Source organism: Astatotilapia calliptera, chromosome 10 (genome assembly GCF_964374335.1).
Source record: "Astatotilapia calliptera chromosome 10, fAstCal68.1, whole genome shotgun sequence".
Classification (NCBI taxonomy): Eukaryota; Metazoa; Chordata; class Actinopteri; order Cichliformes; family Cichlidae; genus Astatotilapia; species Astatotilapia calliptera.
Genome location: NC_137431.1, coordinates 24,748,850 through 24,764,689, shown reverse-complemented (window position 1 = coordinate 24,764,689; position 15,840 = coordinate 24,748,850). Strand labels below are relative to the sequence as shown.

Sequence of the window (15,840 nt, the reverse complement as noted above, 5' to 3'; positions counted from 1 at the left end):
TTTTCCCACCAATAAGCTTTGACTGATAGCTCTAATAGTGGCTGGCGATAATGTTGATATAACATTGAAGGGTAATCATTACTTCATCATTCTGAGATTACTAAATTGCCTGTCACTCGTCTTCACTTTGAAACTTTAAACAGAAGCGTCAGTTTATTGACATAATTTATATGGATAAAGAGCCCCTTACAGTTGCCTCCTGGCCAGAATGAATCAACTAATCTAACACACACACATGCGCACAAGCTACACACAATCTCACCTCTAATTTCCCATTATCATCCTGCAACGCTTCTGTATCACTCCCTCCAGTTAATACACGACACCACGGTTCTTCATTCACAGATGGATTTATTCTTCTGTCACACTTCTCCTCAGAAACACCATAAAATCCACCGTCAAACTGTTATTACATAAAAGTACAGAATGACCAACATAAATATTACAAATAAACATTTAAACCCAAGTTAACAAATACGCGATAAACAAACACAGTTAACGTACCTCGCTGGCTGCACGTAACCGTGAGGGAATGAGTCCGCTTCAGGAACAAAACTTAACAAAAATAATTCCCAATTTCTTCTTCTTTGCAGCTTTCTTTTACTTTAAACTGCTTATTTATTCCTTCTTCTGCCTTAGTTAACTTATTAACTTAGCTTCTTGCACATGCCTTTTACTTCCCTTTACGTCACTTAAAAAAGCCTGTGTGCAACACAGAATGAACCTTAGTTCCTACCCCAAAAGGAACAATAAATAAAGAAAATAAATAACATAAATGAACACAATAAATTAAACAAACTGACATAATTTACATTTATGGCAGTTAAACTCCCACCAAATCTCAACTTGAGATTTCTTCACAGATTTGCATCTTCAAGTTATAAGCATTTAGTTTAACACATGCTTATTCTGCTTCAACAAGTAGTACTATTTTTTGCACTGGCCTTTCAAGATAAACTGGCCTAGTTGTGCGTTTTCCCTGTTTGTCCAAAGTTGAGTCACTAACCAACAGCTTTAGCTTTCTGACCCTTCCATCAGAGCTGGGGTACACCTCCGTGACTCTTGCTAGTCTCCAGTGATTTCGCGGAGCACTGTCCTCTTGAAGAATAACAATGTCATTGACATTGGTGTTCCTTTTATCCCCATGCCATATCTGTCTTTGCTGGAGATTAAGAAGGTACTCCCTCCTCCACCTTGTCCAAAACTCATTCGCCAAGAACTGCACCTGACGCCATCTCTTACGCAGGTATAAATCTTGACTCACGAACTGACCCGGAGGTGGCAATATGATGTTAGACTTCATCAGAAGAATGTGATTTGGTGTGAGCGGTTCAAGACTTGTTGGATCATTCAGGTGCTCTGTTGTCAGCGGTCTGCTATTTATAATAGCCATCACTTCATACAAAAAAGTCCTAAGTGAGGCGGTGTCAAGTCTTTTAGCAGACTGATCAAGAATTGCTGTTAGAACACTTCTGATTGTCCTTATTTGCCTCTCCCAAATTCCTCCCATATGGCTTGATGATGGGGGATTCATTACAAACTCACAGCCATATTCCTTCACCTGCTCATGATCCCAGTTCTTCATTGAGTCCATGAACTCTCTTTTTGCACCCACAAAGTTGGTACCTTGATCACATCTCAACTGCCTTACATTCCCACGTATTGCAATGAATACGCGCAATGCATTGATGAAGGCATCTGAACTGAGGTCATCAAGCATTTCGATATGTACAGCTCTGCAACACATACAAGTGAAGAGAAGACCATACTTCTTCAGTTCCTTTCTTGCATCCCTCACATAGAATGGTCCAAAGCAATCCATGCCACAATATGTGAATGGAGGGGTCATTTCCATTCTGTCCTCTGGCAAGTCTGCCATTTTTGGATCTTGTGTGTTCCTTCTATACTTTCTGCATGTGACGCACTTAAAGATATGTGAGGCAACTGCACTGCTGCATCCAATGACCCATATCCCATTAGATCGCAACTCATTTACAGTCATACCTCTTCCTTGATGCTGTACTTTCTCATGATAATGCTTGATCAATAAAGAAGACACGTGACTTGTTTTTGGCAGAATAGCAGGATGTTTAACATGTGTATGAAGATCACTTCTTGTTAAGCGTCCGCCTACTCTCAGCACACCCTGCTCATCCAAAAATGGACTTAATTTGCATAGCTTGTTTGCTTTGTCTTTGGATTTTACGTCCTTGGATTGCTGTAAATTCTTGATTTCACTGCTGAATACTTCTGTTTGGACCAATCTGATTAGGAAAAGTTCAGCTTGCTGTCTTTCCTCAACACTTGTACTTCCATTGAGTTTGGAACTTGCTTAGCATGACGTTTAAGACAAGCAATAGCCTTAACAACTCTTTTCCAGTCAGAAAACTTAGTCAGGCGGTCCAACAATGTTCTATTTATCCTTGCGCTGGTGTTGAGCACCTGAGCCCTTCGAAGTTCTGGATCAGTATCACTAACCTCTCCCACCTTAGCATCTCTTGTGGGTAGCTCCCTTTCCCACAGAAAGTCTGGGCCAGTGAACCAATTTGAAGCAACGAGCCGATCTGCCGATAACCCTCTCGAAGCATGGTCCGCCGGATTGTCTTCGGACTGCACATGATACCACTGGTTGACATCTGTGGTGGCTTTGATTCTCTGGATCCTATTTGCCACGAAAACATGAAAGCGTCTGGCATCATTATTAATGTACCCGAGAACAACCTTTGAATCAGTCCAATAATATTCCTTAAGGTTGTCTATTTCGAGCTCATGTTTTAAGATGGCACCCATCTTCGCAGCAACCACTGCTGCAGACAACTCAAGCCTTGGAACTGTTGTGACCTTAGTGGGGGCAACACGTGCTTTCCCCATGACAAGTGAGCAGTGTACGCTGCCATTAGAGTCCACTGCTCTTAGATAAGTGCACTCCCCATAACCTGTGAAGCTAGCATCTGAGAAGTGATGTAACTCGTACTGCTTGACATCTATGAAGCTTGCTGGTATGTAGCACCTCTTAATCTTTACTTGACACAAGTTATGGAGATCTTGTAACCATGACTGCCACTGTGATCTGCACTCCTCTGAAAGTGGTTCATCCCAACTAGCTTTCTCTCGACTCAACTGTTGCAAGATCAACTTCCCACGCAAAACAAACGGTGCTACGAAACCCAAAGGATCGTAGATGGAAGCTACTGTGGATAGCACTCCCCTTCTCGTCATTGGGTGTTTCTTGACAGTTACTCTGAACTGAAAGTCATCAGAGGATACGCACCATTGCACGCCCAGTGCTCTTTCTAGGAGTGGCTCCCCTAAATCTATGTCCAGTTCTTTGACACTGTCTGCACACTCTTCCTTTGGTATTGACTCCAATACCTTCTTGCTGTTGGAAATGAACTTGTGTAGTCTAAGCTTGCCTGTGCTGCAAAGCTCTCTTGCTTCCTTGATCAGCTTGATTGCCTCAGCATCAGACCTTACACTCACCAGTCCATCATCAACATAAAAATTTCTTCGGATGAACTTGACAGTGCCTTGGTTAAATCGATCTTGACCTTCTGTGGCTAGATGTTTAAGTCCAAAATTGGCACAGCCAGGTGAGGAAGCTGCTCCAAACAAATGGACTTTCATCCGAAAAACTGATGGCGGAGACTCAAGATCACCATTCTCCCACCATAAGAACCTCAAGTAGTCTTGGTCTTCAGGCTTTACATGGAATTGATGAAACATTCGTTCCACATCACACATAATAGCGACTGGGCCCTTTCGAAATCTACAAAGAACTCCCACCAAGGTGTTTGTGAGCTCTGGCCCTGTAAGAAGGTAGTCATTCAATGACATGTCTTGAAATCTTGCCGAGCAATCAAAGACCACTCGCAGTTTCTCTGGCTTTTGAGGGTGGTATACGCCATGGTGGGGAATATACCAAGCTGATCGTTTATCAAGCTCTTTTTCTGGGACCTTTTCTGCTTCACCACGACTGATAATGTCTTCCATGAAGTTCATGTAGTCTCTCCGATATTTCTGGTCTCTCTTGAGCTTCTTTTCCAAGCACATGAGGCGTTGAACAGCACTTGGCTTGTTATGTGGTAGCTCTGGCCTGCTCTGTTTAAAAGGCAGAGGCATTTCAAGATGTCCGTCTTCTTTGTGCTTAATTTCTTCTTTCATTTTAGTCAAAAACCGGAGATCTTCTTGCGAGAGATTTGTCTCTTCTCCAAGCCTTTCACTGAAGTCAGATTCCAGCACCTTAAGTATGTCTTCTGGAGCAGTCATCTCCTTAATTCTTGTTTTGCAAACATAATGAACTTCGCTCTTCAACTTACTTGTTACTTTGGGTTCAGGGGTCACTTGCTTTACAATGATGCGGTGACTTACTCCTATTGCATCACTGTAGTGTTCACCTGGATCACCATAGCTCACTATGCTCCAGCCTACGTCAGTTTTCTGTGCGAAGGGCTGGTTGTCCTCACCACATACAACTTCTCTAGGCATTAGTGCTTGTGGACAGTTATACCCGATAAGAAGACCGATTTCACATTTCTTCGGCGGGGCAATGTGTTCCGCAAGATGCTCTAAATGAGGCCATGCCTTTGCAGTCTCTGGTGTTGGAATGTGTGTACGATTGGCAGGTATGAATTCACGAGTGTAGACTGTTGGCACTGTGATCTTCTTAGAAGAAGATAACCCTCTTATTTGTAGACCTTTGAGTCTTTTGCATGGTACAATTGTCTCCTTGGAAGACATTGTAGACAGCTTCAACTTGACTGGCTCTGCATTAACATCAAGAGCATCTACCACTTCTTCAAGAATGAATGAAGAATCACTTTGTGAATCTAACAGAGCATAGACAAGGACTTCTTTGTTTGAATCACTTGGCATTGATGCATAAACAGGAACTATTGCTGAAGTCTGAGCACTGTTACCATCATGCACAACTCTATTGGATGTGGTTTCGTGAGTGGTGTCTTGCGGCGATTGTGGCTTTCTTTCTTTACTGCAACTTGTCTGGTCATTTTCCTTTTGCTTTGAGCGACCCTCATGTAAGCATGTGGGGTGGCGCTTTGAGCAGGTGTCGCAGACCATCCGGTTGCTGCAATGCTTGGATTGATGGCCAGGACTCAAACAGCCAAAGCACAGTTTCTCACCTTGTATGAACTTCACTCTGTCAGCAACTGGCCTTGCAGTTAGTCTACGGCACTTGTGCAAGACATGCCCTGTTTTCTTACAAAACATACATGTGCTTATGCTCTTCTCAGTGGTGTTAGTTGTAAAAATCCTTGCATTTGCTGCTTGGTTCTTAGAGGTCACTACATTCTGAGGTTTAGATCTTGTCCTTTCTGGCTCCCCTTGCCGCAAAGCATAGTAAGATGTAACAGGGTTACAAGCAATACTAGCCTCCAAAGTCAGGAAAGTTACGAAATACTTGAAATCTGGGAACCTTCCATGCTCCAGCTGATACTGTGTGGCTTTTCGGTTCCATCTGCTGCTTAACCAATCAGGCAACTTGGCTGTCAGTTTTTGGTTTTCAATGCCATCATCAAGAATACGCAGACTCTCATTGTGAGCCATGGCACATTCACAACTGCGTAAAAAGTCCACAAATTTCCTTAAGTCAGCGCTCTCTCTTGATGCTATCTTTGGCCAGGCATGTAATTTGTCTCGGCAGGCTTTGGCAATCATAAAAGGCTGGCCGTATCGCTCATTGAGGAGTTCCCATGCAGCAACATATGCAGTATCTGAACCAATCAGAAAATAACCTTCTAATGCCTCTCTAGCTGCTCCTCCAACATATTTCTGGAGGAAGAATATTTTCTCCGAGCTTGGAATGTTTTTCTTTTCAATAAGAGTTTGGAAGGATGACTTCCAATGATTAAACTTGAGTGGATCACCACTAAAAACTGTGGGCTCTGGAATGGGTAGCCTATTTGCTGATATAGCCTCAGCTAAGACCTTCACGAGCTCTCCTGTGCTATCGTGGAGCACATGTGTTAGCACTGCATCCTTTGGTGGTTGTGAGTGCTGGTCCTCAGTCTTCACCTGATTGAGTGGCTGCATAACCTTATGTAGATCCAGGCTCTGTGCAGCATTCCCTTGGGCTGGACTGAGCTCACTCTCATCATATACTTGAAGCCTTGCTTTGGCTGCATTCAGCCTTTTCAAATTTTCCAAACGCTCAAGTTCTCTCTTTAGGTTTTCTACAGACCTTCTTCTTGCAGCATTCTCTTCTTGCTGTTTCTTTAAGAGAGCAGCCTCTTGTTTCTCTCTTTCTAGCCTACGTTCAGTTTCTTCCCTTTCTCCTTCAAGACGACGAGCTAATGCTGCTGCTTCTTGGTCTGCAATGATCAACCTCTCTTCAGCTTCAAGGTTTTGCAGTTTCTCTTCGTGGCCCTCTTGTTCAGCCATAATCTGCAGTACAGCCTGTGTAGCTGCATACTCGGCAGCAGCTTCTTGTCTTCTAAGTGAAGATACGTTTGAGTGAATAGAAGAAGCTTTAGAACCATTAGAGGCAGGAAGTGAAACACTGGAGGCTGACGATGAGAATACAGAACTATTATCTGGCCAAATCAACTCCTCCGCTGTTCCCTGCATTTCAGATTGAGCATTTTGTACTACAGTCTTTGTGATCGAGATGCAGTTATCCATCTTGCGACGCATGTCATGGGCTGGTTGATCAATTCTTCTGTAATCATCATAAGCAATGTTCAACTCAGATAATTCCCTTTGAATACTGGTGATGTGCTCTTGTAGGATGTCACTAGGATCCTGTTTTAATACAGATCTTTTAGCTACCTTAATCAGAGCTTTCCATCGTTCATATTTGCTGTCAAAGCGAAGCAATAGCCCTTTGATTTGCTCTTTCTGAAACTCTTTTCCTTTTTCTGTTAATGTTCGGGCTCTTTCACTTCTACGAGGCTCTTCAGGTGGTGCTATATTTTGCCCGATATTTGATTCACCTGTCTGTTCTAACTCAGTCTCTTCTTCCGGAGCAGCTACTGCACCCTGAGCTTCTTTACTTGTATGTGACATTTTGATTATTTAGACACAAATATACACAGGCAGCATAGAAGAGCAAGCTGCAACAACATTTGTGAATACTGAAAGAATGAGCTTAACTAAATGAAGTCACTCTCATTCAAATTAGCCCATACATGTAGAATATTACAGAGTAAGTACACTTAACAGAGTTCTTAAAAGACACTGAACCATAAATACAAACTGAATTTCTGTCAAAATGTACAAAGTTTACTTCTGCCCTTTCAGAGCCAACTATAATTATTCAGCTGAACATGAATTTACATCTCTTACGTAAATGCACATTCATATACGTGAAACAGCGTGGCTGCCAGGCTATACACAGTTCCTTTTAGTTTCCAACTCTTGTGCTACTTTTCAGACCAAAAACTTTAGAGTCTGGCTTATAGACTTCTTCATGAAAACCTTATGAACCTGTGTGTCCTAAACAGTGGCTTATCTGTGTTCCCGTCTTGATGAGCTGTCGAATTTGCGCTGATAGGGCGAGTCTGGGCAGGTCCGAGTTTGACTATCACTCCCTCCAGTTAATACACGACACCACGGTTCTTCATTCACAGATGGATTTATTCTTCTGTCACACTTCTCCTCAGAAACACCATAAAATCCACCGTCAAACTGTTATTACATAAAAGTACAGAATGACCAACATAAATATTACAAATAAACATTTAAACCCAAGTTAACAAATACGCGATAAACAAACACAGTTAACGTACCTCGCTGGCTGCACGTAACCGTGAGGGAATGAGTCCGCTTCAGGAACAAAACTTAACAAAAATAATTCCCAATTTCTTCTTCTTTGCAGCTTTCTTTTACTTTAAACTGCTTATTTATTCCTTCTTCTGCCTTAGTTAACTTATTAACTTAGCTTCTTGCACATGCCTTTTACTTCCCTTTACGTCACTTAAAAAAGCCTGTGTGCAACACAGAATGAACCTTAGTTCCTACCCCAAAAGGAACAATAAATAAAGAAAATAAATAACATAAATGAACACAATAAATTAAACAAACTGACATAATTTACATTTATGGCAGTTAAACTTCTGAATTATTCATCGAATGCCCTCGCTGTAGGGAGAAAGTGAGGAGGAGAGGTGTAAAAATGGAAATGAAGTGGAACGGTAAGAAAAAGAGGAAGAGACACGGAAAAAAGGGAACAAGAGGCGATAACAACAGTGGAAAGAAAGAAGTGATAGAAAATTAAAGCAAGCAAAACATCAGACTAGAGGCAAGGAAGATAAAATGAAGGAGCAGACTCAAGGAAGATGGATTGATCAGATGAGGAGAGGATAGTTGGAGAGTAAAGAATTAAATAGAAGATGATGAAGAGAAGATGAAGAGTGGCAGACGACAGTTGGGCAAAACAGTCAAAGTGGTTTTCTCCAGGTAGATCAGATGTCCAAGGGAGTGGATGAATAAAGCAGACATGTCTGTCAGCTCATAAATTGTTCTAAATTAGCGGAGCTTTCATTTAACATATGCCCGCTTAAGCTGAAAAAGAAAGGATGGGGAGGTGGAGAGCAGAGGTAGCAAGATTTACTCCCTCCTCCCCTCATCCCGATGGTCCACATGATTCTCTCCACCAACTGTAAGCAAGCCTGAGGACTTGTGCCTCTAAACTGAGTCCTGTCTGAATATTCATTGGCTTAATTTGCATAGCTCACAGATGGCGAAAACAGATGCTCGTTACGGCAAGTGTCAATTTTCAAAAATTTGCTTTCATGACAAAACAAATAAAGCTATACAGAAGGATGGAGCGACTCAAAGCCTCCTGGCAAAGCTGCCAAGTGTGTGTTTGTTTGTGTGTAAGCTAATTTACGCATGACAAACTTTAAAGACTTTGTGTGGATGTATAGTGAATAGTCCACATATAAGTGTAGAACATTTTGTGTTTCTTGTGCAATATACATATAATTGAGGACCCTTATTAGCACCCTATTAGCAGGTACACTGTAATTCTTGAGCTACAGAAAGATGGAGAAAATGGGAACAAACACAAAGCCAAAGTTAATGAAGGTCCTCTTCATCATTTAATCACCACAAATTCAGTGAGTGATAGCTCCACAACTGCAAGGCCGGCAACCTTGAGCTCTATGAGTAAGAGACACTTATACTCATAGAATTTCCAAAAACAGTCTAATACTTACCACCCCATCAAACAAGCAAACAGGCAAGTTTTTATTTCTGTGCAATCAAAAGTTTAAATTATAGAGTGAATGGCATCCTGAAAGTTTGTTTCCACTGCATGCCTCATGGAGAACAAGGCAAATAATAGCCTGTCTCGTGCACTTGCTCCAAAATAGTTCAGACTGAAAGTATGAGAAAACAGTTTGATAAATATACTTCAATGGGCAAAAACCCATCAATATATGGGTTTTTGCCCATTGAAGTATGGGCTTTTATATCTTCCCTGTACTGCTATTTGTGAGCAGGCTGTCGGCTTTATATCCTTTCATATTTTTTGGGACTTGGAAAGCTGTACCAGCAAAGTAGAGTGAGAACTGCACAGTATTGATAACACTGGGTTTAGATCACCGGAGTTCCTTCAGGGCAAGCAAAACAAGCAGCACTTGTCCAGTGAAATCCAAAAAATAGATATCAGTTAAAGTCTGTCATTCTCTTCAGTTTTCATCCATCCTTTAAAATTTCTGCCATCTTGTGGTCACACTTAGCTACTGTCTCTAGAAGCAGGATTAATTCAGCTTGACTAGGAGCCATTGAAATCTGTGAGGAGTCTTTTCTGGTCATTGGTGCATGTGCATTGTGGAGAAACCTCTGGTCTTCGGTGGAAAACGGAAAATCAGTGTCTTAGATGAGATGCCACTGCCTCTGCTTTCATTGTTCTGAGATCAGTTACAATCTGCAAATCTGTTGTGTGGAAACAGAGTTTTAACTTAGTTTCCAGACATGCTAATGCTAGCTCATACTTAGTGCTTACTTAATTATTGGTAGCTCATTAAGAGCTGTTTATTAAAAGATACACGGTCCTCTCAGAACTGCAACACAATCATTCATAACTGCAGAACTTCTCTTAACTTCTTAAACTTCTATAGCAATAATATTGGCCCATATAACACAGACGGGGAGCATATTAGTTTTACTTTGTATTACTGTGTTTTTATTGTGTTTTAGTGTTATTTTTACTACAAGAATGATTCCAAGAAAACTTTATTAATTGTTATTGCTGGCTAATGGTGAACATTTAGAAATAATATTTTACAGTTCTGCCAGGAAGGAGTGCAGGAAGGTGAAGCTGTCTAGGAAGACTGATGGAAGTTGCAGGAGGCTGTCAGCATATATAAAAAGTGTACAGTATGTGTTGTGCTGCTCACTGGGGGTGGGTTGTCATTGTCTCTGCTTGGCTTTATGCAGAAGTCCCAGCAGGTTAATAGGTTAGATACTATGAATTGAGTGAAAAGCCACTGATGTCATGCAAGATGGCATCAATTACAGGACTCGCTACCATGCACTAACAGCGATTATGACTATGAAAAATGTATTTATTTTCCCAAGACGATGAATCGATCAGGCAATGAAACAATCCATCAGTGGCTGCAGTAGTTTTAAATTTACCTGTGATTCACTATATGTGCAGTGGGATCAAGCCAGTATGCCAATACTCATGGTACAAAACAGCAATGATGCATCGATGCATCCATATTAACCACAGTAATAGTTTTAGGTGGCCTCTTAAACAAATACACTATGCAATCTTGTAAAAATTGCAATGGTCCCAGTACAACGTGGAAAGGGTTAAAGGCCTGAGGGTAAACGGAAACAAGGTTTAGCAGAACAAAACACTGCAGCTATAAACACTTGCTCTATGTTTGTGCATTCCTATCAGACTTTCTTTCAGGCAGCTCCTCTGAAAAGGTGTGTTTCTGTCTGTCAGCAATAATATGCAAAAACTACAACAGAATTTAATAAAACTTGGTGGAAAGGTGGAAAATGGGCAAACAAAAAATCCTATTATGGTCTGGATCAATTTCATTCAAACTCTGAGACAGGGCATCAGCTTTGATTAAGAAGTGAACTCTCCAAGTGCTTTTCGAGTTTAAGTTTACTCTCCACTACATACCAGACTGAATATTAGGAAAAAAAAAATATATCTAGAGCACAGTGTTTAGAATGCTTTGTGATGTCTTTCTAGTCAAAATAACTTCATTTCTCCCCCCGGGAGTCAGTCTTACCAACACAAAACCAGGTCTGTGGCTTGTGGAAGGCTACATATTTTGATACTGCAACAATAACTTGTCTTCATCTTTTGATAACTACAAAGACCACAAGAGGAAACTGACTTTATCTGACAAGAGAAAATTTAGCCAAACTGCAGTAGCAAGGACTAAGCATGAAAACTGGGCTGATGTTGTGTTCACATGCAGATGCAAAGTGCTAAGAAGTGGCCTTTTCTTACTACGAGGCAGGTGTTGTTGGAAATTAATTCTGATGCATATTTTTGGAGTCTTTGTAACTTAGTGTGTGGGGTGAGGCTGCATTGCCAGATCTGTTAATAGCTGCATAGCTTTCCTACTAGTGTAGGACTCGTCTCTCTATTATAGACTTTTGCTCAGAGTCTCGTTTAGGCTGAAAAAAATGCCATAAAGTTTCTCAGGCACTCAGAGAAAACCAAAGAAGTGAACAACTAAATTAAATATTGACTTCATGATGATGATGATAATGAAATATTGAATGCAGCTTGTTTTCAGGATTAATTGCCCCGAATACACATGTTTCATGTGGCAATGTATCCATCTGCTTTGGTGATAATGAACTGTGGATTTATGCAGAAAATAATCAACCCTATTTACAGTTTATTTTTAGGGAAATGTAATTGCTCCCTTAAATAACATTCTCAGATAATGCACAGCACAATAAAGATTTTCAAAATATTCAAATAATGGAAATTAATAGCATGCTCAAGCACTGAGTAAACATTCAGTAGGAGGAAATTATTCCTTGTGCTGTCACATGTTGGTTTGTACTTGGTAAATAGAGATGGACTGTAGTAACCTGCATGCATGCCAGCATATCCACACACACACACACACACACACACACACACACACACACACACACACACACACACACACACACACACACACACACACACACACACACAGAGAAAGAACCCCCATGCAGTTTTGTGCTGCGTGTGCACACAAATGAAAATGCTTCCTGCAGAACAATTCATTTGCCACGCTGCACAGTTCCTTCTACTCTGCTGCTGGTCATGAGTGATTTTACACACTGTCTCTCAATTTCTTTTCTTTCATCCTTTCTCCCCTCCCCTCGCTTGTTTTTCATTTAATTCAATCTCTCTTCTTTCTTTCTCTCTAGTCACTGCTCCCTTCACCGTCTGCATTCCTGCATACTTGTAGATTTTCTTCACTTTTCATTCCCCTACTGAAACCAGAAATCCTGTTTTCCCAGCAGCCTGACTCATTCTGCAATGCTTCAATGCTTTGCTGCTTTCGAATATTAATTAAACACCCTTACGTGTCATCAACCCCTCTAGTGAGCAGCATGCTCTTTAATTAGACCTGACAAACACCAGGGAGAAAGACACACCTTCCCGCTTTGTCTAGTACTGCAGGTGTGCTTGAAAGTGGGGATGTAGTCGGGGATAAAGTTAGTGTTTCTCTGTTTATGAATCTGTGTGTCTGTGGGTTTTTTTTAGGAAGGGCTCAGAACATCATTTTTCCAAGTGCATGTGACCACCGTGAAAACAGCTTTTTGCCTTCCTGTCTACTGTGTGTGTGTGTGTGTGTTTCCAGTGTGCGTTGTACTTTTACAGAATTTGTTACACCACTAGTTTTGAAGGTGTTGCTCTTTTACACCCGCAGCCGTTTGTTACTGTCATTACGCCTTTCTCAGGAATATTCTAATTGCGGCCTTGGGACTGAGCGAACATCAACACACTAATAATAATTCACAGATGGCACTGTTCACAGCTAAGACGGAAACATAGAACTTGATGATAGCTGTGAAACTTGCACCTGTAATGTGTCTAAAAGTTTACTACTTTGTAATTTTCGACTTCAAGTAGTCTTTTCATTGTTCTGTGACTGATTCCAAATGCAATTCATCCTGAAAGTGTGGTGAAACAGAAAGCTTAACTTTGAGTGCTATGAGTCAAAATCCTGGTTCAGATGAAGCATGAACAAGATTACTGGCTTCATAAATCCTTAACAGTAAATCTTTCATCCAGTAATAACTCACATTTACATTAATTGTCCTCTCGAATTCATTAAGACATATCTGTAAGATTGATGCAGGCGGACTTGTCCCACTTGTGGGAAGGAGTATTGTCAGCATTGTCTCGAGTTTAGCAATGCATGCCGGTGTGTATCTGCCACTGGATATGGCAAAATGCATCACGGAAAAATGTTTTTACTAGACATTAGAAACAGTGTTGATTAGAGATGCACGGTTGTAATCTTCGGTGTGTAATGCAATCATGAAAGTTTGTGCAGTTTTCTCAAAATGTTGATGCGTGTTCCATGTTTTTGGTTACCTTTATGCAATATAAGGCAGAAAATCAAGGCTCAGGAGATGTTGCCACAACTAACAGCCTATGGTTTTAGTTCCATATAGGACAACTGATTTTGCACTTTTCTTTGGTATTAATTTTTTTTTGCTTTAGCGTGAAATAGAAAAAAAATACAAATGTATGGATCACGCCACTGAGTGGAAAACGCAGTGACCCATTTGAGTGCCTCCCAATCAGGTGATGATTTTTTTTTGGACAGGAACTTTGTCCAAGTTACAGGTCCTTGAAGTACACAGGGATTGATTGAAATTGGGCGCTTTTTAAGTTGACTCATTTTTTCCCTGTCATTTTTCAGCACAGGACATAACCAGATGAAATTTTTAGGACTGGAAATCACATTCCACCTCTGAGAACTGCAACCAAATCAATTTTACACCCACTCCCAAGTGTCACAATCAAAAAGCCAAAATCTCACTTTTCTTCAGAAAAATTTGAATTTTTTTGACCAACAAAAAACATCATTAATATTTTCATTATTAAAAACCATTTTAATGTCTATGATGTAGACTGAAAATCAAGCATTGGTACCTTGAATGCTTTCTATTTTCTGATAATTCAGTGGACAAAAAAGCTTTATAAAAATATAAAAAGTCAATATAGTCAATATAAAAAGCCATAACGTCATGTGAAATGGGTACCTGGTCAATATAAAATATCATATAAAATGTCTAATTCTTATCTACATTTTGATACCAGGCTTATCTAGCTGTGATGTCCTCTGTGTTCTGTGTGAGAACTTTTCTCAGATTTATTGACAGATTTTATAAAAAATGACTCACAGGAGATTATTAGATGTTAATTCCAAATGTTCTGGATCCGATACAAAACCAGTATATTTAATTTTGCATGTCTCATGTGGGGCTTAAAGAAAGAGGCATCACAATTGCCCATGTAATGTGTAAGTAAATGTTTGGTAAAATAAATAGAAATTAGAGACAATCCAGTACATTCTGAGGTTTCAACTTTATCAGCTGCCCATTCAGCCAGCCAGTCAATGGTTCAAAGTTTTCAAATTTAGACCTGGGCCATTAGGTATATCTGTAAAAATATCAATTCTATTACTTCAGTTTACTAAAAAATACCTATGAATATTTTTCTTCTTATAATGCATTAACTTAAATTATTAAGTTAAATTTTCTTAATTCATTCTCCTCTATACCTAAAATAAAATGACTCGTTGACATTTTTTGCAGTGTAGTATGGTTAGCTGGACATATTTGTTCTGGGTTAGGGGATTTGGCTGTCCTTCCTTTCACACTAGCCAACTTAGCTCCAGAGCAGAGGCAGCAGCATGAAGCCCAAAGTACAACTTTGCCAAATTCCCCCCACCAGTAGCTTGGTTTTCCCTATGCAGCCTCCTCTCATTTCCTACACTGTCCTGCACTAAGACTTTGCCAACATTTTGTGCACAAACTTCTTTCTATCTTTTTTCCACCCTGAATGCACTGTAGTATTGGTTCAATGTCAACACTGTTGCAGGTTTAACTAAATTTATTGTCAGTTTGTTGATTACAGCAGCTGCAAACATGTCCATCAGGGCTCATGTTCTCACTGCTCCTTCAATATGTTGTATTAAAACAACAGTTTATTAAAATGTAACTCAAGTGTGAAACGCACTGGCTTCCAAATATCATAGAAGTCAATAGGTTTTGATTTTTTGCCCCTTAAATCTTTGAAACGTTTCCCTCCTTTGATACATTTTACTTACACCTATTTAGATTTTTGTCACAATCTCTAATAGTTTGTGAGAGTAATTGCTTAAATTCTGATCTGATTGTTTGGTTTTAATGTCACTCATCAAACCTGTAGTAGACGCACGGTAGAGTTTGTGAAACACACATGAAAAAATCACCTTAAAAGCACCAAACCAGGCAGTACCGCCTCTCCCATTGTTTATGGAAATCCTTTGTTTTTGCACTCACATTTGTTCATTTCAGTGTGGTCACATTCCCGCAGTACAACAAATTATCCAATGTTATGTTGTAGGTGTTGAGTTGTGATTACCAGTGTTTTTTCAGTAGCAATTGTTTGGAGATGACAAGTGTGATTTGGAGTGTTGTTTGTCCTCGTGGAACTGACATTGCTTTGAGGTTTGGCTGTTGAAAACTATTAAAAGATCAGAAGGGTGTGAATGTACATAAACACTGACAGAGTGTTGGCTTTTATGCTTCCAAAACCAAATCAACAGTGAGGAGTTTCTGAGAATAATAATAATAATAAAAAAACAGGATGTGAGCAACACTAAATGAGCTAAAACTTTGAAA

At 40.2% G+C, this 15,840-nt stretch overlaps 2 protein-coding genes across 2 annotated transcripts; both read right to left on the bottom strand.

Moving 5' to 3' along the window:
* Positions 1–331: 331 nt before the first annotated feature.
* Positions 332–2,275, bottom strand: LOC113024950 (uncharacterized). Its single transcript, XM_080307264.1, has 2 exons — positions 505–2,275; positions 332–403 (listed from the first exon to the last, which is right to left on the bottom strand). The coding sequence occupies exon 1, from the start codon at positions 2,000–2,002 to the stop codon at positions 905–907; it is 1,098 nt and encodes a 365-aa protein (XP_080163390.1). The 5' UTR covers positions 2,003–2,275; the 3' UTR covers positions 332–403; positions 505–904.
* LOC145431322 (uncharacterized) lies at positions 2,269–8,061 on the bottom strand. The gene is made up of 2 exons (XM_080306933.1): positions 7,743–8,061; positions 2,269–7,641 (listed from the first exon to the last, which is right to left on the bottom strand). Exon 2 carries the CDS (start codon positions 7,018–7,020, stop codon positions 2,269–2,271), a length of 4,752 nt encoding a protein of 1,583 aa, XP_080163059.1. The 5' UTR covers positions 7,021–7,641; positions 7,743–8,061.
* Positions 8,062–15,840: the final 7,779 nt, after the last annotated feature.